Below are 21,485 nucleotides of genomic sequence, written 5' to 3'. Positions count from 1 at the left end.
GCAGTGGTTCTCAACCTTCTGGCCCTTTAAATACAGTTCCTCATGTTGTGACCCAACCATAAAATTATTTTCATTGCTATTTCATAACTGTAATGTTGCTACTGTTATGAATCGTAATGTAAATATCTGATGTGCGGGATAGTCTTAGGCGACCCTGTGAAAGGGTCATTCGACCGCCAAAGGGGTCGCGACCCACAGGTTGAAAACCCCTGCATTAGGGTAACATCTGCTGCCTAGGGAAGTAAGGGAAAGAAGCTGGTCCTGGTGATGAGGAAAGTGGTCAGGGTATATTGTAGAGCAGCGGTCTCCAACTGGTGGTCTGTGGACCACTTGTGGTCCGTGAGGTGAGAAAGGTTGGCGACCGCTGTTGTAGAGATACCAGCAAAACACACACACACACACACACACACACACACACACATACATACACACACACACGTATATCTACATAGGCATACCTTGGAACTATTGCAGGTTTGGTTTCAGACTACTACAATAAAGCTAGTATTTTAAGAAAGGGAGTCAATCTTTTGCTGGTAGAAAGTCTTGCCTTCAATTTATAAAAAACACAGCATCTGTGAAGCACCAATAAAGCACTGTGTTTTATATGTGTGTATATCTGTATACACCTACATATAAAACTAATTTTTCCTCTGTAATAAAGCATGGCTACATACTATCCTGTCAACTGTGTATTCTATAGACTCTTGTACAGCTAGATTGTTCCCAATACTCACTGTTAAAAAAATTTGCTTTAGTGAATAATACTGGCCATACTGATATTTTTCTCCCTGTCCATTTTATTTCTTTAGAATAAATTCTTTGGAGGGGGCATATAAACATATTGATATTGGTATACATTAAGTGTGTTACTTCACTAAAGCTTCATCAGTTTATCCTCTTTCCCACATTTTTCTTTCTTTCTTTTTTTTTTTTTTTGCCAAGTTATAGGTCTTACTTTTTTTCCTCCCCCACAAATTAATCCTCCATTTTCTCTGAATGCTGCCTCTCTGATTTACCAAGAGAATGATAAGAATCAGACTGGAAGGTATATCAAAGGGGAGCTATCTAAAAGGATCACATGTTCTAACAAGTTATACTGCTTTAATGTGTAATAGTGGGGGTATAGAAAAAGTTTTAAATTCTTTATGGAATTTCTAGGTGGAATTTGATGTTGATAATTTGTCTGTAAAATTGAGTAATTTTGTAGGTTTACTACTAGAATAGATATAAATAGTGCTAGTTAAATATTTCTAATTTTGTTACTTTAACATCAATATATTTTCTATACCAAGAATTCTACTTAGTGGAATCTAATTGACAATTTGCACTTAAAGAGAAAAAATACATTCATACTCACTTAAAGTTTTAAGGCATTTACCAGAGTCAGTATGTGTGTTGGCCTGCTGCCCTTTTACTAAGCATTCTTAGCCTACCTTTAAAAGAATGAAAAGTCTCTATCTTTTAAAATCTTCAGACACAAAGGGCTTTATGTTAATTTAATCAAGACCTTTTGTGTCCTGAAAAGAATCCTAAGAAATTCAAGCCTTTGGACTTTTGAGGATGACCTGATAAAGCTCCTTAGAAATTGTGAAATCCTTCGTCTTGAATTGTTTAACCTTTTACTAAAGGTCATTTATGACAAATCATTTAAGTACAAAAAAGAAATAATCTCTGGAGGTGTTGTTTCTTTTTTTTTCTGCTGTTTTTAGGACTCAAAGGAACAGACACTTAATTACTTCAGTTTTGTAATTTGTTTTGCTATTGTTGAGAGAGAATTTATTCCTAATTGATCAATTACTGGCAGAATTAAATGTGAGGTTCGAGGCGCAGGAAACTGAGTCAGAGAGTCAGGCAGATTGAAGGAGGTCCACAGGTCCTGGGGTTGGGCCAGTGGAGTCCTGCCGAGAGGGAGTAGGGGCATTTTTTTATACAGCTGTTCAGTGAGGGCGGGGAGCATGAGCTATGGGAGTTCCTGCCTCGGGGGTCGTCACGGTTTCCAGGTGTCGTCATCTGTCTGGTAGCTGACCTGTTAGGAATTCCAGGGCGGGACCGGTATCTGCGTCACCATTTACCTGGTGCACTGGCCTGTTACGGATTCTAGGAAGGGCCCAGTATCTACATCACCATCTGCCTGGCAGAGGCATGCATCAGCTCCTGGACCCCCTTTCGACCTAACATTAAAGAGTGCAGAAATTGTAATTACTAGACTTTCTCAGCTGGACACACCCACATACACACACGTATATATGAAGTTTATATTTTAAAAATTAATCTAATATGATTTAATTCATATGAAAAGTCCAGAAAAGGCAAATGCATAGAGACAAAATAGATTAGTGGTTTCCAGGGGATAAGGCGAGGGGAAATGGGAATTTTCTGCAAATGCAGCAATTTTCAACCTTTTTCATATCATGGTACACATAAACTAATTACTAAAATTCTGCAGTACACAAAAAAATATATTTTTTGCCGATCTGACAAAAAAAATAGGTATAATTCTGATTCATGCACAAATGACTGTTGTCATTTTTTAAATTTGACAATATAAGGAAAAAGAGGTCAGTGCCCCTGACTATAGTCAGGTATTGCATATTTTAAAATTTCTTGTGGCACACCAGTGAAAGTTGCTGTGCTAATGGTTTTTTGGTGTGTTTTTTTGTAGGGGGGTGATGAAAATGTTCTAGAATTGGTAGTGATGGTAGTACAACCTAGTCAATATAGTAGTACTAAATAGACCACTCAGTTGTATACTTTAGCATCATGAATTTTATGGTATGTGAATTATATCTCAATAATATATTTTTGGTATATGAATTATATCTCAATATGGAGCAGCCATCCACTTTTTATTCATAGCAAGCAAGATTCAGGAAGAACTATTAATTAGCCAAATCCATTGCATTGTGGTCCGTGGTAACAGACTGGCAGGTAAGCTGCCAAATAGCTACATAACTATGGGCTCCTGCACATGAGTGTTTCCGGCCACAAATGCTGCAAGAATTCAGGGGCAAGAGCTTTCAGCCTGAGTGGGAACAGTACCTAGGACAGCTTCACCGTTCTTTCTCCTGCATCTCTTGCCCGAAGTTCTTTAGTTCTTAGAGCCTCTTCTCTGAGACATACAGCACTCATGTTATCTCTGCTTTGTGCAGAAAGTGAGCTGCCCAAGGGCTGGGACTGGGTTTTATTTATCTTCTTATTGTCAGTGTCTAATGTTTTGCCTTGTACATAGCAAGTGCTTCATAGTTGTTTATTTGAATTTCACCAATAAGGCATTTCTAAGAGCAATGCTATCTCAGCTTATATAGATTATGAATAAGCACAGCTTCTTTAATAACATGGTTTTATTCAAGTTCTTCACCCCTCTGTAAGCTTTAGTTTTCTGTCTATAAAATGGGATAATAGTTACCTCCCAGGGTAGTTTTGTGTATTAAACAATGTTGACAATGATGTCAGTTACTTACTGAACACTTTTTGTGTAGCACATGGCCAAAAAAGTATGTTTATCTTGATATAGTAGTATGTGGTGTGTGGGAATGTTTTGGGACAATGACAGAAATATCATGAGTTCTATTGGAGATGAGAATTTCTGAGAAGCTGGTCATATCTTGTGTGTATCAGTCCTCTGTCTTACCTGGTTATGGGAAGTTACATTAATAGATGCATTTCAGTGTAGTCATTGTTGCTATTCTGATATCCTGTTATATTCTTTCTTTCTTTTAGGATCTGAAGAAGTACCACTTCTACTATTGGTTTTGCTCCCCTGCTCTCTGCCTTCCTGAGAGTATACCCCTCATTCAGGGGCCAGTGGGCTTGGGTCAAAGGTTTTCACCAAAACAGGTATCAACAAATAAAGCAAAATGTAGGTACAATTGGGTTTAATGTGCAGGCTTAGTTTATCTCTGTCTGTGCCATTTGCTAGGGAGAGGTTAGGCCTACTGGGGCACTCACTTGGCGCGACAGATAGACACTTGTCTGAATGAAGAGCTGGTCACTATGGGATCTTCCAATGATGGTACTTGGAGCAGGTTTACTTACAAAATGTTTATAAAATCACTTTGCAGAAGTAGTGAGCAATAATTTTCTAGGCTTTCAGTGGCATTTGGTAACATTCTAAGCCAGTAGGGAGGTATTATAGGAACATTTTAAAAAGACTAAGAATTTTCTAAAATGCGGTTTTCACTTTTAGTGGGGGGATCATAAGGCACTATACTTTGGGATGAGAGCCTTTGAAACCAAATAGACATTCTTCTTCCCTCATGCCAAGTTGCAGAACTTCTGTATCCGGAATGATACATGCAGAGTTAGTCTTTGCAGTTTAAGAAAGATAATAAGGTCATTAGAAATGGTTTGGAAAAGAGCAAAGAAAATCATCAGACTGATAGAACACAGACCCTAAACCAAAGAATACTGACTGTTATTGAAGCAAAAATTGAGTGGCAAGATGATTTGAATTCATGAAGTACATCAGTCACTAAAACCCTGAATTCTTAAACTAGAGAGCACCCCTTACTGATTAAAAAAGAATAAGTATGTTTACTAAGAAAAATCAAAGGTTATGGTTTTGTGGAACTAATTTCCCAAGGAGAAATATAAGTTGGGAGAAAGGATTATGCATGGGAATTGGCTGTTGATGGGTGTGAGTTTGCTTTTAAGACAAAAGTGTTCTCAAATCGTGGTTATGGTTGCATAATCCTCTGACCATGCTAAAAACAGCATTGAATTGTGCACTGTAAATTGGTCAGTTGTTTGGTAAGTGAATGTATCTCAATAAAGCTGTTAAAGATTATGGAATGGTTCAGGTTAAAATTCATCAATCGTAGAATCATGCTTGGTTATCTCAGAAGAGAAATAATGTTTGGATTCCTCTCTCAATCTTTGTGGTTCATATCCTAGAGAACTACCATGCTGTACCATAAAATGTCCTTTTGTGCCCCTAAGAGACACCCCATGCATGTGAAAAATATTATGTAAAAGTGAAGTGGCATTATTTGGGTCACTCTTATGTTCATTTGCTGCAAAAGAATAACAGTGGTGTGATCAGTCATTTCCAGTCCTCTGGCTTGAAATTGCCATTTATTATATGTTAATTTTTAGCTCGGCACCATATATGTAATTCCTGGAGAATAACTCAATGTTTCTTATTTTCAGATTCAAGCCCTTGAGTGTGCCTATGATGATCTTTGTCAAGCTGAAGGAGTCCCAGCATTACCTTACTTCTTAATCAAGTATGATGAGAACACGGTGCTGGTTTCCTTGCTTAAACACTACAGTGATTTCTTCCAAGATCAAAGGACAAAGGTCAGAGAAACTGAGTATCACTTCATTACCCAGTAAAAAAAATCCAATGGTCTATGTTATGATAGACCACTGCAAAATTCAAACTCATTTTGATTTCTTTATCCCTCCAAAGAATGTTTCAGAACATTTCATTATCTTCATTCTCTCCCACACAGCAGTTCCCAGATCATCTCCTGCTTCGGAATTTTCTAGCTCTGTTGCACCTCAGAGTAATTTTGGATTCCTTGCTTCCCATTAGTAATGAAGTTATTTCAGTTTTCCTTCACAATATATTTTGTATGTATGTTTTAATTTATTCCCAGTGCTACCACTGTAGTTCTGGACAGGTAGAGTCTTCTTGCTTCCATCTTGTATACCAATACTAAAGAAGGGCCTGCCTCAAACTGCTCACATTTGCTATATCATTTATTGATGAAGAGTTAATGGTGTCTTCCTTCTGGCTCCAAGCTTACTTTCCTGCCTCATCTTTCACCTTTTTCCTCTTAAACCATTGCTCCAACTAAGTTTGTCTGTTTTCATTAGACAACCCCCCCTCCCCGCCCCGCTCAATCAGCTATGCCTAGAACTTTTCCTATATCTCTCTTTATCCTCATGTTGTATCATCTTCCTGAAATATATTCTGCCTGTGAAAATCCTATGAAACTCCTTCTTTTTATTGAAATTCTGCCTCCACTGTGAAGCCTTCTCAGGGTGGGGCCATGTGTAACCTATCCCTTTCTGATCTCATGGCACTTATTCCTTGATCCTCATTTTCTACTCAATAAATCCCTTGTACAAATTACTTTTTGTGCTGTATTAGTCTGTAAGCTCCTAAAGGGTAGGGACCATATCTACATCATGTCTAAGTATACTCTTTTTCAGAGGAAGCCCTTTTTTAAATAATGACTGAGGATTGAAATTTTATTAAAATTATTTTCTCTCCCCCTAGGCAGTTTCACAGAATTGTAGCTAAATTAGCAGCAATGAGACCAGCCATTAATAATGTAAAGTCCAGTCTAGAATGAGGTCCTATTGTGATAGCAGGCAGGATTAAATGGCCTGTGTTTGAAGGCAACTAATTCAGGTTATGAGTGGTAAATAAAAGGTCCTCCCCCAAAGTGCACGTATACCAAAATAATAACTAGTTGCAGAGCACTTTACAGTTGAAAAGGAGCTTTAACCCACTTGATCTTATAATAACTTTGTGAAATAGGTGTTATTAGTATCTGCATTTTCTATTTAATGAAAATGAGACTCAGAGTCACATGGCCAAGTGGTCTGAATTCCAAAGCTCGTGTGCTTTCTGCCATTCCATTCCCTTATCATTTGGGTGCAGATTGCCCTTTGGAATCAAATGGATCTGGATTTGACACCCAACATTGCCATTTAGTAGCTCAGTGACTTTGGGGAATTTGCATGATCTTTCTTTACTTTAGTCTATCTGTTAAATAGTGATAATACTATCTCCTGCAGGCTTTGTAAAGATCAGACATGATAATGTGAATAAAATACCCAGCAGGTGCTTAAATATGCATCCAATTCCTTTCTTCCTCAACAGCAATATCTTTTCAAGGACTGAACAAATCTCTGGAATCTCCTTTGAAGTACTTTGGGCAAGTTTACCTGTGCCCTGACCCTGAGACCAACCACCTGCCAAGTTCAGGCATAGAGCACTTCACTGGTTTAGGGTCGCATCTTAGGAAAGCTTAGAATTACTCAGTGTATATGTTCTCACAGAACCTGAGGTCTTGTAGGGAGATGAGACATGACTTGTGGAAAGTTAACTAAAAATTCAGGTAGTCAAAGAGAAGTGCCAATGAAATGATATGATTGATACTTTGGATGTTTGTGCCCCATCTTATTCTTGAAAGGTTCACCAGAAACTGTGCAGATAGATGGCCTCATAGGAGTTTCATGGCCTCCTGGGCAACCTCCCCATCTATGGTCCTGAATGTTCCATCGATCCCTCACAGTACTGGCCAAATGCATTTTCTAACATGTAAATTTGATCATGTCACTCTTCTATGTTTCCTGTTGACTTCAGGATAAAGTAAAACAAATTAGGTTGGCATTTGGGGCCTCTTCAAACCAGTTCCTGTCCATCATTCTAGCTTCATCCCTCAAGAAGCAGCCTATGTTCTGTCTACAACTATGCCTTTCAAATGTCCAATGCTTCTCCCCCCTCTCTTCACCCCTCCCGTGCCTTCAGAAATGCATTTATTTCTGTTTCCTTCACCTGGCTAGGATCTCACCCCTTTTTTAGTTCATTACTGTTTTTTTTCAATACATTTTTATTGATTTCAGAGAGGAAGGGAGAGGGAGAGAGAGAGAAACATTAATGATGAGAGAGAATCATTGATCAGCTGCCTCCTGCCTGCAACCAGGGCATGTGCCCCAACTGGAAATAGAACCGTGACCTCCTGGTTCATTGGTTGACGCTCAACCACTGAGCCACGCTGGCTGGGCTGGTTCATCACTGTTTGATAGCCCTTTTCTGTGTCTGGGTAGCAGCCTCTCTCCTAGCACTGACTGAGCTCTACTGTCATTGTTGGTTTGTTTATCTGCCTGCCTCTTCTCCCTAACCAGCCTGTGAGCAACTTTAGCACAACAATTATGTTTGACCCCACGCTGTGTCTTCAACATTTAGTGCAATGTCGGACACTTAATGAGCACCTGATGTGGGAGTGTTGAGAGGAGGGAGAGACCATTTTGGACTGGTCTAGTCACAAAGGGGTTCAGGGAAAGTAGATTTCTGTGCAATCTAAACATCACTTCACTTGAAGTTGTTTCTGCTTTTATTTTTATTAATCTAGTTCACTCCTTCACATAAGTCCAGTTTCTTTTTAGTGTTCCTGATTCATGAAGTGTCCTTGAAGGCTTTTGCCTTATTCTTCAAAAATAGGCATTCTTTTTAGTGTGAACTCCTGCAGTTGAGCTCTGACTTCGTGTTTTACTTTTTTCTCTGCCTCCTCCTCTCACCAGCACTTTGAAATGCCTGGGCAAGTCACTGTTTCTCTGTGAGCCTTGGCGTCTGCACATGTAAGGTGGAGAAATGTTGGCATCATTCCAAGCTCCTCTCCTTTCAGTCTGATTTCTTTTCTGGAGGATCTCACTGTGTCCCTGATGCCTGTGGCCACTTCCTCCATTATGAACCTCCCTCTGGACCCCAGACCATGTTATCCAGCTGCCTGCTTCCTCCATCCCCTCAAATTCAATATCTTCAAGCTGAACTCATAATCTTCATTTCAAATCTGATCCTCCTCTGGGCATCAGTGTCTTGCAGTGATACCACCTTCCATCTAGCCATGAGAGCCAGAGATCTGGGCAGCCTGCCACACTACTCTCTGTCCTTTACCATCCCCATGTCCTGTGGATTTCCTGTCCTAAACTTCTCTTAGTCGGCCGCCTCTGTATTCCTTCTGCTCACCATCCCAGGTTAAGCTGCTGTGATCTTTCACTTTCTTTACTGCAATAGCTTCCTAATCATCTCTTTGTGTCTACTCTGACCTCCCTTTAATCTGTCCCCATATTATCCAAAGCAATTCTTTGAAAAGCAAATCTGATCATGTCACTCTCCAAATAAAACTAGCAATGTCTTCTTCCCTGAACTCTAAGAATAATATCCAAATTCCTTATTATGGCACACAGACTTTCCGTGGCCTGGCCCCTGTGCAGTTCCAGCCCCAAGTCAGTCCACGTTCCCTCTTGCTTTTGCACCTCGCCACACCTCAAAGGTGCTGCTGGGTGCTCTCCTGCCACAGGGCTTTTACACGCGCCTTTTGCCTGGAAAGCCTTTTTCTCTCTTCTCTTCTGCCTCTTCCACTCCACCTCCATCTCTCCCTTTTGCCCAGTGAAGTATTTATTCTTTCTTTGGATTTAAACTTAATCATGATTCCTCAGAGAAGCCTCCCTGACCTCTGTAAAAAGGGTTGTCATGCTTGCATTGGGCTCTCATAGCACTGTGTCGTTTTTCTTTGCAATATTTAGTACAGTTGTAATTGTACATTTTCTTGGGTGATCTTTGATTCATATCTTTTTCTCTCATGTAAATGTAAGCTCTGTGAGGGCGGGTAACCTATCTTTGCTTTATCACCCATTGCATCTGCATCCTGTAGTATCTTGCCTGGTGTGTAAAATACATGGAAGAATGGATGCATGTATGAGTTGTTGTGAAGATTAGAGCTCACATATGTGAGGCAACTGGGTCAGTACCTGACACACAGTAGGCGTTTAATAAGTAGTAGGTCACTCTTAGTATGGCTCCTTATAGTGTTCTCTTTAATGTGAGTATTCTGCTATCTGATTAAGGCCATGTATCTCATAAAGGCTTTCCCAAATCTCCCATTTAAGTTTATGTCTAGTATAAGTCACAGACCTGCTTAGTGTTCTGCCTGGAGAAGGAATGTGAGGGAGGTATGTGAGGGTAATTTAGAGAAGTAGTTCTTAATTTGGGACAGGGGTGGTGGTGAATAACTCCTTGAGAATTTGGTGGAAGTAATGGATCCTCATCCCAGAAAAATACATATCTGTACACAGGTCTAATATCTAATGTCAGAGGATCCACAGAACACTCAAATCCATTCATAAGTCCTGTTTGGGTCCCTGGCTCAGAGGAAGACAAAGAGAAGGACTGGGCTTAGCCTGCCTGTGGGATCCTGTGGGATTGCTGAGATAAGGAGGGAGATGGCTCATCTCTGCTCCAAGCCAGAGTGGGGCCTTTGCATCTAAAGATACTGCTCACTGATGTCTGAAGCCTCAGCTGGCTGGGGAGAGTGGGTACCTGCCCCTGAAGAGAATCATGATTCCTCACTGTCCTCTTAGCCAACAGCAGCTGCAGCTACTATACCCGAAGTTCTGACTGTGTGCCCAACACAGAGCTGGTTACTTATACTTGCTATTCATAATCCTTCCAACACCATGCAAAGTGAGTAGTATTGTTCCCATTTTATAGATGAGAAGGGAAATGAGGTAGAGAACAGAATGACCTATTTTCGTGTGAAACACCTTACCTTCTCCAGTCAGAATGCTTCATATAATGGAAAAAGAAGCATCCCTTTTCTCTCCTTGGCTCAGAGCATGTTATGATAGAGTAAGAAGGCCAGATTTTGGGTCCCAACTGCAACTTCATGAGCCAAACTTTCTGAGTCTCAGCTCCCTTCTCATGCACAAGTGTACAGGAATAATACCCTCTTCCTTGTAGGTGGTGGTGAGAATTAACAGATGATGGATATAAACAGGCTTTATTAAGTTTTACTCACATGTTATAATTGTTCCCACTATATTTTCTTAGGATAAGTTTGTCAGTTTTCATTTTCAAAAGAAAATTCTTTTCTTTGAACTAACTTCAATCTCCAGCTATTCTATTAAAATGGAATTTTGAGGCCCTGAGTCATGCTGCTGACTTTGCCTTTACCAAAGAAAGGCAAACTTCCTTGCCTTTTTGGATTTCAAAAATTGCTGAAGAAATTAGGACTAGTCTGTCTGCTGGAGATGCCCTCCTAAGATTTGCAGGGTTATCAGTTCAGAAATCCCTAGACAATTCAGGAAGCTTTTTACCAGTTTGCTGTTTTCTTAAAATTAAAACTCAATAGCAAATGCATCTTTGATTGGTTTTCTCTCATTTCTTGGCTGACTTATGGTTGTTAAGATGATTGCTAATGCCAAACTTTGTTACTGATAGTTAAAAACAACTGTTACATTATGACTCAATAATCATATTTATGTGTGTCTTTAGATGTATATATACACATATATAACAAACAAAACTTTAACAAAATAATACTTTACTGTGCTTATTTTCTATTGTATTCTGTTTTATCTTTTTTTTGAAAAATGATAGTTGTGACCCACTAAATGATTTAGGACTCACAAATAGCTCATCACCTGTATTTTGGACAATGCTGTGTACCCATTTTGAGAATACTGGCAGATAAATGAACTGTACTAGGCATGGTTTCATTAATTTTATATCTACCTGTATCTTTCTGTTTTTGAAGTATTATAAAGCTCTTCAACTATTTAAGTTTTTGGATTTTTTTAAAAGTAAGCATTTTTTGTATTTCCTTCTAATTTTTTTCTGCCTATTTTTAAAGACAAAGATTTTACTATATTCTGTTTTATTGTATTATCTATATATATAAAAGGCTAATATGCTAAGTGTCCGTTCAGGTAATGATGTCATGTAGCAACACCTGGCTTCCTCTCTCTAGTGACTAGCCTCCTTGTAGTTTCTGCAGCCCAGGCACACGACTTGCTTTATGGCCAGGTGGAAACACTTTACACTGTAATCAAATGTCTGTGAAGTGTTTTCCCGTGCTTCATCTCATTTGATCCTCACAGAAGTCCTGGAGTAAGTAGATAGAAGACTCTGTGGAATCCTATTTTTTTTTCATTAGCCGGAAAACAGAGATTTAGAAAGCTTAGAAACTTGACCCAACTGAAAAGAAGTAAGAAATGGTGGACCTTGAAAATGACTTCAGGTTTTCTCACTGCACAGAATATAGTCAAACACTGCTGCAGTTAAATATTTTACCCTTTGTTCTCCCTGCGTGATCTACAATAATAATCTGCTTCATGTTGATATTTACTGCTGTGTTGCTGACAATTACCTGAAAGAGAAGTTGGGGTAATTCACTGGGCTGGAAAAGTTTAGCTAAATCAGAAAGCTGGTCTAATTAAGCAAATTTGTTCTATATCTATAAAAGGCTAAGTTGGCTTTCGCGTGTGTGATACATATAAAGCTTTCTCTGGCGCCAATTGCACACGTGTGTTTCCATCTGTCATTGTCAATCGTGAATTTGGTTGACACTTCTATTATAGAGAAAGGGCGAATAGCAATATTAAAATATTTCTTCTAATTAATTTCCTTTCAGTGTGCACGAATTCGTGCACCAGGCCACTAGTTTTAGCATAATAGTATTATGCTCTATATCGACATCCTTTTAAATTGATACATTTGATAATTTTATCAAATTTTACATTTATATTTTTTATACTTATTTACTATTAGGAGCTTCTTTGTGCATGAAATTCCTCCCCTCCTTCCTATTTTGAATTATTTTCTTACACTTCTAGATGTAGAATTACTGGGTTGAAGCGTTTGAACATTTTAAGGCTTACAATAAAAAGTTATCCATTTGACAATTGGCTTTTGGGGCTAGGGGACCCTGATTTTGTAGTGTTTGCTTATTTCATGGTGTCAGTAATCCCATCACAGCCAATTTCAAGCCACCATTGTGAAGTCACATTATTTGGAGATGGGAAGAGAAAGTAGGCTCTCGCAAACTGTCTCTAGCACACCACTGCTTATAACTATTGCCCCAAATTGCCAATTTTCTCTCTTGCCAACAATGTACCCTTATCAGCATTGAATGTTGTATACATTTGGTCAGTTGAAAATGAGCATCGTTTAAGTTCTTATTTCCCTCAATAAAATGTTGATTCCTTTTACAAGTCATGGTGGCACCATATTGTTACAACAAATAGTTCTTGTGTTTGCATTAAAAACAGCCTAAATAGTTACCCCATTGCCAATCTTTTTGGAAAGTTTGTTTGAGTCTTCTGTTTTCTTCAAAGCAGTTACTGAAGATGGAATGTTTGGGAAATGTTTTGTAATTTCAAAAACATTAGGCCTTAATTCTAGGGCTTTAGAATCTTTAAACAAGAGCAATAGCATTGGTATGCTTTTAGTGGGCTCTTCACTTAGCGATCTTTGCATCTTGGCAGTCGTCTGTTACACCACCGGGCATTAGAGATTTGAATAATTTTCTCACACTTTCAAAACATGTAATTTCTTTTGTGCATTTTCTGTTATAGCAAATGTTTAGGTAATAGCCATTAGTCATGTTTTATGGGATTCGGGTAAAAATTTCTCAAAGACACTCAAGCTGACAATTTCCCTCCTTCCCTTTCTCATGTTGTACTTTTCCAGCACATTGCTGAGTGGATCATAGACAGATCATGACTGGACCACTTCAATGAGTTGTATACTCTCAGCCAAGTAGAAAAAAATATTTATTTCATAAACCTTTTAAACAAAGTATTTTTCCAATTACATTTTGCTTCTTTCTACTGATTTGTATCATAAAAGGAAGTGATTTGTACAAGTTCACACAATGAATTTGCAGCAGAGCCAGTTCTAAAACCCAGAACTCCTTGTTAATGATCATTTCTGATTGCCATTTAAAAAATTTTTATTGATTACCCAAATAGTTCAGCTGGCTTCCTAGCATTGTGCTGACTAATTTCTATAATAGCTGAGCTTCCTGATTTAGTTTCTAAAGCACTTAACAGGTTTTGGAGTCACTTTTAAAAAAAATCAGAGGATTATTAACTGATGTTCAGCCTAGTGTCAAATGAATCCTGTCATTTTTCTGTCCAGATGCTTGCCTCATGTGAGTAGGAGGGTTACTTCAAAGCATTTTCACGCTGACCTCCTTTTATGGGTAAGTGATAGATTTCTCTTCAGCAGTTCATTCCTTTTCTGTAGCTCATCTTAGGTCATGTTGCTCTGAGAACTTATTCCTGATCTTTTCTGCTCAAAGAAAAAAGATTTCTTTTTGTCTTACCTTCCTGTCTCATTGTCTTTGTATTTAGTGTCAGAAATATGCTCATTCTTTGAAATTAGGCATCCATTTGTAGTATCTACACTAATAAAAGACAAAGATGATAATGGACCATACCTTCGCTATGCCCTAAGCCACGCCCACCAGCCAATCAGAGCAACTATAAGCAAATTAACCCAACCAAGATGGCGGCCGGCAGCCATGGAGCTGGAGCAAGCAGGAGGCTTCGTTGCCCAGGCGATGGAGGAAACCAAGCTTCCCGCCAGCCCTGAGCCAGCTGTGGCCTCCGCTCATGGCAACAAAGTTTCAATTATAGAAGACAAATAAATCCCAGATACCTGCTTCCAGCCAGCCTCCACTGGGAGCTTGTTGGCTGGTGGTTGTGGCCAGCCTGCAAACAGCCATGAGCCACTTACCCAGGCTGGCCATACCCTCATGGGGTGAGGGTCCCCGCTGGGGGGCTTGGCCAGCCTGCAAACTGCCATCAGCCACTCACCCAGACTGGCCAGGCACCCCAGCAGGACGCCCCCCCCCCGAAGGATGTGTGGCCAGTCTGAAAACAGCCCTCAGCCCCTCACCCAGGCTGGCCAGGCACTCCAGTGGGGACCCCCCCCAAAGAGGGTGTGGCCAGTCTGAAAACAGCCATCAGCCCCACACCCAGGCTGGCCAGTCACTCCTATATAATAAAAGGGTAATATGCAAATTGGCCCTAACAGCAGAACGACTGGAAATGACTGGTCACTATGACACACACTGACCACCAGGGGTCAGAAGCTCAATGCAGGAGCTGCCCCCTGGTGGTCAGTGCGCTCCCACAGCGGAGCTCTGCTCAGCCACAAGCCAGGCTGATGGCTGCCAGTACAGCAGTGGTGGTGGGAGCCTCTCCCACCTCAGCAGCACTAAGGATGTCCAACTGCAGCTTAGGCCTGCTCCCCGCTGGCAAGTGGACATCCCCTGAGGGCTCCTGGGCTGCCAGAGGAATGTCTTACTGCCAGCTTAGGCCCGTTCCCCCCAGGGAGCAGGCCTAACCCAGCAGGTGGTCATTCCCCGAGGGGTCCCAGACTGCAAGAGGGCACAGGCCGGGTTGAGGGACGCCCCCCCCCCCCCCCAGTGCACAAATTTTTGTGCACCGGGCCTCTAGTAAAATATAACATTCTAATTTATATACTTTAAGTACCACTTAGTCCCAACTCTACATTTGCAGATGATAAAGCATAGACCTAGAGAATATTTGATAAACTAGAACTTATCCACTTCATTTCTCTACCAGTTAATAAAAGATAACTTTGTTACTGAAGATAGATAACTATGTAATGGTGATAGATTGAACTGAACAAATAGGTGAGTTAAGTTATTACAATAGAGTTTATTTACATTGTGTTATAGTCACTATTTGTAGAGTGCTTGCCTATGTCTTTGCTAAGTGCAGGTGAGAGTTATCCTATAGATGAGAAAACTAAGACATAGAGAGGTTAAATAAATTGTCCAAGGTCATTTAACTCAGGACATTTGATAAGAGCCCAGGTTTATGGAGTCACATTTGAAAATTGAAACACAAAATCTCTATATGAATGGCATTTTCTGAATTGATACTGTGTAGGTTCTTCCTAAATAAATTGAATAGCCTTTAGACACCCTATAAAATTGAACCTTAATAATATTATCTGTCTTGTTTTGTAACCTATGTAGGATTTTTTTCTCTTTAATGTTCTTTGAAGTTCTATAATTCTGGAGCTTGAAGGACTCCCTTTAGATAAAATGATTCAACTCCTTTATTTCAGAGGCAAGGAAAGAATTTCGCCAAGATCTTAAAATCAGTGAGCTGCAGGATTAGAACACATACTGCTCCAGCCAATGTGTGTGTTTTTTTAATTGCATTAGGCCATTTCTTTTCTAACCCATTTCAAATGTTAGAGAAATAGAAAGCTAATTTCTTTCTTCTCTCCCCTTTTCTTGCTGGGTAACAGAGTTGTAAATACCCTTGATTTTTTTTTTTAAAAAAATTGAAGTTTAAGCGATGATTACTTTTGTAGTTTATCCAGCACATACCCTCTGTCACAACTGAATCATGGGGAAAATAATAGTACCTGCTTCATAGAGTTGTAGTGAGGATTAAATGAGATGGTACTGAACATGAAAAGTGTGAACATGGGCATTTCTGCTAACAACATTATTAGTGATTCCAAATCTTTAGTGATGAGACTAGTCATCTATACTAATAAAAGGATAATATGCTAATTAAACTGGACATCTTCCGGATGTCCTTCTGGACAAAGCCACAGTGGCGGGGGCTGAGGCAGACGCAGTTAGGGGCGATCAGGCCAGCAGGGGAGAGCAGTTAGGGAGCGATCAGGCCAGCTGGGGAGAGCACTTTAGAGGGACGATCAGGCCAGCAGGGGAGAGCAGTTAGGGGGCGATCAGGCCGGCAGGCAGAGGCTAGGGGCAGTCAGGCCAGCAGGCAGAGGTGGTTAGGGGCAATCAGGCCAGCAGGTAGGCAAGCGGTTAGGAGCCAGTGGCCCGGATTGCGAGAGGGATGTCCGACTGCCGGTTTAGCCCGATCCCCGGGATCAGGCCTAAACCGGCATTCGGACATCCCTTGAGAGTCCCGGATGGCAGAGGGTGCAGGCCACGCTGAGAGACCCCCCCCCTCCCATGCACGAATTTCATGCACCAGGCCTCTAGTCCTATATAATAAAAGCCTAATATGCTAAGTGTTCGGTTGTCCCGTTGGCCATTCAACCAATCAAAGCATAATATGCTAATGATATGCTAAGGCCACTCACCTGCTTGCTATGATGTGCACTGTCCACCAGGGGGCAGACAGTCGAGTGGTTGGCAAGTCACTATGACGTGCACTGACCACCAGGGGGCAGATGCTCAACGCAGGAGCTGCACCCTGGTGGTCAATGCACTCCCACGGGGGAGCACCTCTCAGCCAGAAGCCGGGCTCACGGCTGGCGCAGAAGCAGTGGCGGGAGCCTCTCCTGCCTCCAAGGCAGTGCTAAGGATGCCTGACTGATGGCTTAGGCCTGCTCCCTGTGGGCTCCCAAACTGCGAGAGGGCACAGGCCAAGCTGAGGGACCGCCCCCCCCCCCAAGTGCAAGAATTTCATGCACTGTGCCTCTAGTCTGTCTGTATAAAATGCCTGAGTAATTCAGATAAACAACACTGAGGCCTGGAGGAACTGACTAATTTTCCCTAGGTCACTCATTGACATAGGGGCAGTCCTCAGAATAGTCTCTGCAAGTTCTATTTTTAAAAGTTTTCTAGATACTAATGCTATATCTTCCCATGGAAAAAGAAATCTCAAATAAAGGTATTCTGTATTTCCTGAAAGGATGGCCATACCTATGAATCTGTTTATATTGAATTAAATATGCATCTGTTTGCATTTAATACATGAAAATCTACTAGACAAAACACTTCAGTCTTGGGAATAAGAAAATTTATAGTGGAGAAGGCAGCCAATATTTTTAAGAATACCTTTGAAATAATGCAGTAATTATCTGATAAGACAATAGTAAGACATTTCCAGAGATTTATTGAGCTCATATGAAGACTATTTAATTGTTATTTAATAGAAAATAGAAAAAAGTTGTGGTACATCAATACAGCGGAATGCCATTCAGCCACTACTGACAGTGGTTGTAGAATGACATTAGTATGAAAGAGAGTTCATAGTAGAATAATAGATACAAAACAGTATTTTTAGCATGATTCCATTTTTGTTTAAAAGTTGTAATAATTAAAATATATTTATGTAAAGAATAAATGGAAGTTATACAGCAAGGTGGTGTTTCTCTCTGGATGGTGGCGTTGTGACCTTCCTTCTTTCCTTTCCTCTCTCTCCTTCCTTCCCTCCCCTCCTTCCTTCTCTTACTTTCTGTCTTTCTGCTTTTTTTCATGTGAATATTGGTTAAGCTCCTTCTTTGTGGCTGACACTGTACTCAGCACTGTGGTAAATAAGTGGAAGTGTTTGGGCTGATCCCATTCTTACGGAAATACCTGGATCTAGAGTAATCAAAAGTTTATCTGCCATGTTTCTATTTAACCCACGGGTATACCTATAAAGGACACCTGTGGGTTAACTTATGGTTCTCTGCCAGCTATCTTTCCTTCCTCCTTCCTTTCATCCTTCCATTTATCATCCATCCATCATTTAGGCATCCATCTGTTTATCTATCCATCTGTTTTCATCATTCAATAAGCGTTCACTAAGTATCTGCAATGTATCTATGAACTGATCATGGAAAGATGAAGAAGATACTCTTCTCTAGATGCTCATTGTCGTGTGTGTGTGTGTGTGTGTGTGTGTGTGTGTGTGTGTTTTAAAGATGTTTAGAGAGAGAGGAAGGGGAAGGGAGGGGGAGAGAGAGGGCGGGGGGGAGGGGACATCGATGTGAGAGTGAAACAGGATTGTTCTGCTGTCTCCCCCACACCTCCTACCGAGGATTGATTCCACAACGTGGGCATGTGCCCCAACTGAGAGTAGAACTGGTATTCCTTCAGTCCATGGGACAATACCCAAACACCCGCCAGGGCTGTCTTTTTTTTAATAAACTTTTTATTTTGGAATAATTTTAGATTTATAGAAAAGTTGCAAAGATAGTGCAAAGAGTTCCCATATTCCTTCACCCTGTTTTTTGGTTTTTCTAATGTTACCATCTTAAATAACCATGGTATATTTATCAAACCCGAGGAACCAACATTAATACATTACTATTAACTAAACTCGAGACTTACTCAGATTTCACCAGTTTTCCAATAACATCCTCCTTGTGTTCCAGCATCCAGTCCAGGAGACTACATTGCATTTTGTTGTCAGGCCTCCTCTCTGGTCTGTAACAGTTTCTCAGACTTTCCTTTTTATCCAATGTGTGTGTATGTGTGTGTGTGTGTGTGTGTGTGTGTGTGTGTGTGTGTGTGTGTGTGTGTATATATGCCCCTACTGAGGATCAGCCATAACCCAGGCATGTGCCCTGACCGGGTTTCTAACCCTGACCTCCTGCTTCATAGATCAATGTTCAACCACTGAGCCACACTGGCTGGGCTAATGTTGTCTTTTTTATTATTAGACTGGGGTTACGGGTTTTTGGAAAGAATACCACTGAGGTGAAACACCCATTTCATCACATCATGTCAAGGGGTACCTGATATCCACATAGCATTCCTGGTGGTGTTAAACTTGATCACTTGGTTAAGTAGTGTTTGCCAGGTTTCTCCACTGCAAGGTTACTATATTTTCTTTGGATGTGATTCATTAACTCCAACTGCTCTCACTGAGGAGAAGGATTAAGCTCTGCTTCTGCAGGGGGCATGTATCTACATCTATTGTTTGGAAATCTAAGAGGAAGACTTGTTCCTTTATCTTTACATATTTACTTATCCATCATTTATTTATATCAGAATGGTCTCATAGATATTTATTTTGTATTATGGGTTATAATCTCATATGACGTTATTTTGTTTCCCATATTGATCCAACCTTGGCCATTGAGAGTTCTTTGTTCTTTTTATCAGGGTAAAAAAAACAACACCACTTTTAAAAATTTATCTTTATTGTTGAAAGTATTACAGCTGTTCTCGTTGTTTTTTCCCCCCATTGATCCCCTTCACCCCACAACTGCCCCTCTCAGGCCTTTCAGTTGGCTCTGGTGTCCCCTTGACATCCCATCTTTTGTTTATTGAGCACTTCCTTCCTTTCTAATATACAAGATGCTCCAGGTTCCTCTTGTGTTTTTCCTGCCTCCGCCCTAGAATTAGCCATGTGTCCAAGGAGCCCTGATTCCTTTTATTGTAGAATGGTATTTAGAAATCAAGAGCTACGTGCTCAGCATTTATTGTCTTTTGAGAGAAAGGAGACAGAAAAAGTGAAAATGTTATGTGTAATTTTCAAAATGCTGTGGAAGCAGAGAGAACAGAGTGACCACTTTAGGCACGGGTAGTCATCACTGAAGAAATGGTATTTGAAGTTGAGTCAAGTTTTCTATCAGAGGTCAGAGTTGTGGGAGTAGGAATAGGAAGGAGTGGTAGGAAACATGTCAGCAATCAAGGGCATCTGACTTTTTAATTTGATCTAACTATAGACTTACAATGACAATGATAGTGGCCCTGTGATGTTCTCGTTATATAAAAATTAGCAATTTTTACAGATTGTCTCTTTAGGAGAGGTTTTTTTCTATGTGAGCCCTGACAGTTGACAGTACTCCCTCCCTCCCTGTCTTCCTTTCAGTCTTTCTTCCTTTTAAACGTATCTAGTTCCTACTCTCTGCCAGGCCCAATACAAGGTACAATAGTACAGAGAAGAATTTGATAGCTTCTGTCATCAAGAAGTTCTGTCCCCTATACCTATATCATTTTACTTCTCTTCCCTATAGCCCTTCACCAAGTGTCTAATTATTAATGCTTTTGCAGAACAGCATAAAAAATGAAGAGTAAGTATTAGCAATGTCTGTATTGTGAATCTGTATAATACTTGACTCATTCAGAAAGTCTTTTATGTTCACAGATAACCGTTGGTGTATATGATCCCTGTAACTTAGCCCAATACCCTGGATGGCCTTTGAGGAATTTTTTGGTCCTAGCAGCCCACAAATGGTACAGTATTTACATGTGACTGTCTTGTCTGTCTGTCTGTCTATATGTTTTTGACAATGTGTCTGCCTATGTCTGCATTTTTTTTTCCCTACTTCTGGCACACAAACCAGGTGGGAGTCAATAAATCAGCCATGATCCAATTTCCATCAGTGGTGAGCCCCTAAGCAGGCCTGTTGTGGAGCTGCAGACTGTGACCATACTGTATTAAAGATGTTTCAGAATATGGCAGGGCAAGTAGCCAAAGGTCCTGACCCTGAAATTCTTCAGTCCTCTCTTCAGCTTTCAGATAGGATTATCCTTTTGCTTCCAGCCTTCTTTTGTCCTACCCTAAAATAATTTAAAAGGAGGGTACCTAAAAGGCCAATATACATTTGAAAAGATGCTCAACATCATTGATCATCAAGGAAATAAAATGAAATACTAATCCTATATAATAAAGAGGTAATATGCAAATTAACCCTCACTCCCTCACAAGATGGCTGCCTGTGACTAGGTTGGCAGGGGTGTAGTGAGGGACGACCAAACGACTGAACAGCAGGCTGCGTGGGGCGACCAGGCTGGTGGGGGGGCCATGAGGGGCAACCAGGCCGGCGGAGGGGGCAGTTCGGGGCAACCAGGCCGGCAGGGGGGCAGTAAGAGGCGACCAGGCCGGCGAAGGTGCAGTTAGGGGTGACCAGGGGGGTACATTTCAGGGTGACCAGGCCACAGGGGGGGCAGTTGGGGGCGATTAGGCTGGCCGGGGGGGGCAGTGAGGGGTGACTAGGCTGGTGGGGAAGGCAGTTGACAACCAGGCCAGCAGGGGGGGGCAGTTAGGGGCGACCAGGCCGGCAGAGGGGAGCAGTTGGGGGTGACCAGGCTGGCAGGGGGGGCAGTAAGGGGTGACCAAGCTGGCAGGGGGGGCAGTTAGGAGCAACCAGGCCGGCAGGGAGGGTGCAGTTGGGGGTGACCTGGCTGGCAGCGGGGGGCAGTTAGGGATGATCAGGCCAGCAGGGGAGGGGGGCATTTAGGGGCGACCAGGCAGGCAGGCAGGTGAGCAATTAGGAG

The 21,485-nt window shown here is 41.1% G+C and overlaps 1 protein-coding gene across 2 annotated transcripts in view; it reads left to right on the top strand.

The window, feature by feature from the left end:
• ATG7 (autophagy related 7) overlaps window positions 1-21,485 on the top strand; it is a 228,795-nt gene that overhangs the window by 29,027 nt on the left and 178,283 nt on the right. For both annotated transcript variants that reach the window (XM_006083835.3, XM_023749659.1), the window contains exons 6-8: window positions 3,724-3,840; window positions 5,152-5,301; window positions 20,353-20,441. In XM_006083835.3, coding sequence (XP_006083897.1) covers window positions 3,724-3,840; window positions 5,152-5,301; window positions 20,353-20,441 — 356 coding nt within the window. The remainder of the gene's footprint in view (window positions 1-3,723; window positions 3,841-5,151; window positions 5,302-20,352; window positions 20,442-21,485) is intronic.

This window comes from Myotis lucifugus, unplaced genomic scaffold, assembly GCF_000147115.1.
Source record: "Myotis lucifugus unplaced genomic scaffold, Myoluc2.0 scaffold_8, whole genome shotgun sequence".
In the NCBI taxonomy this organism is placed as follows: domain Eukaryota; kingdom Metazoa; phylum Chordata; class Mammalia; order Chiroptera; family Vespertilionidae; genus Myotis; species Myotis lucifugus.
The sequence above is the reverse complement of the archived record's forward strand: the minus strand, read 5'-3'. Positions and strand labels throughout refer to the sequence as shown.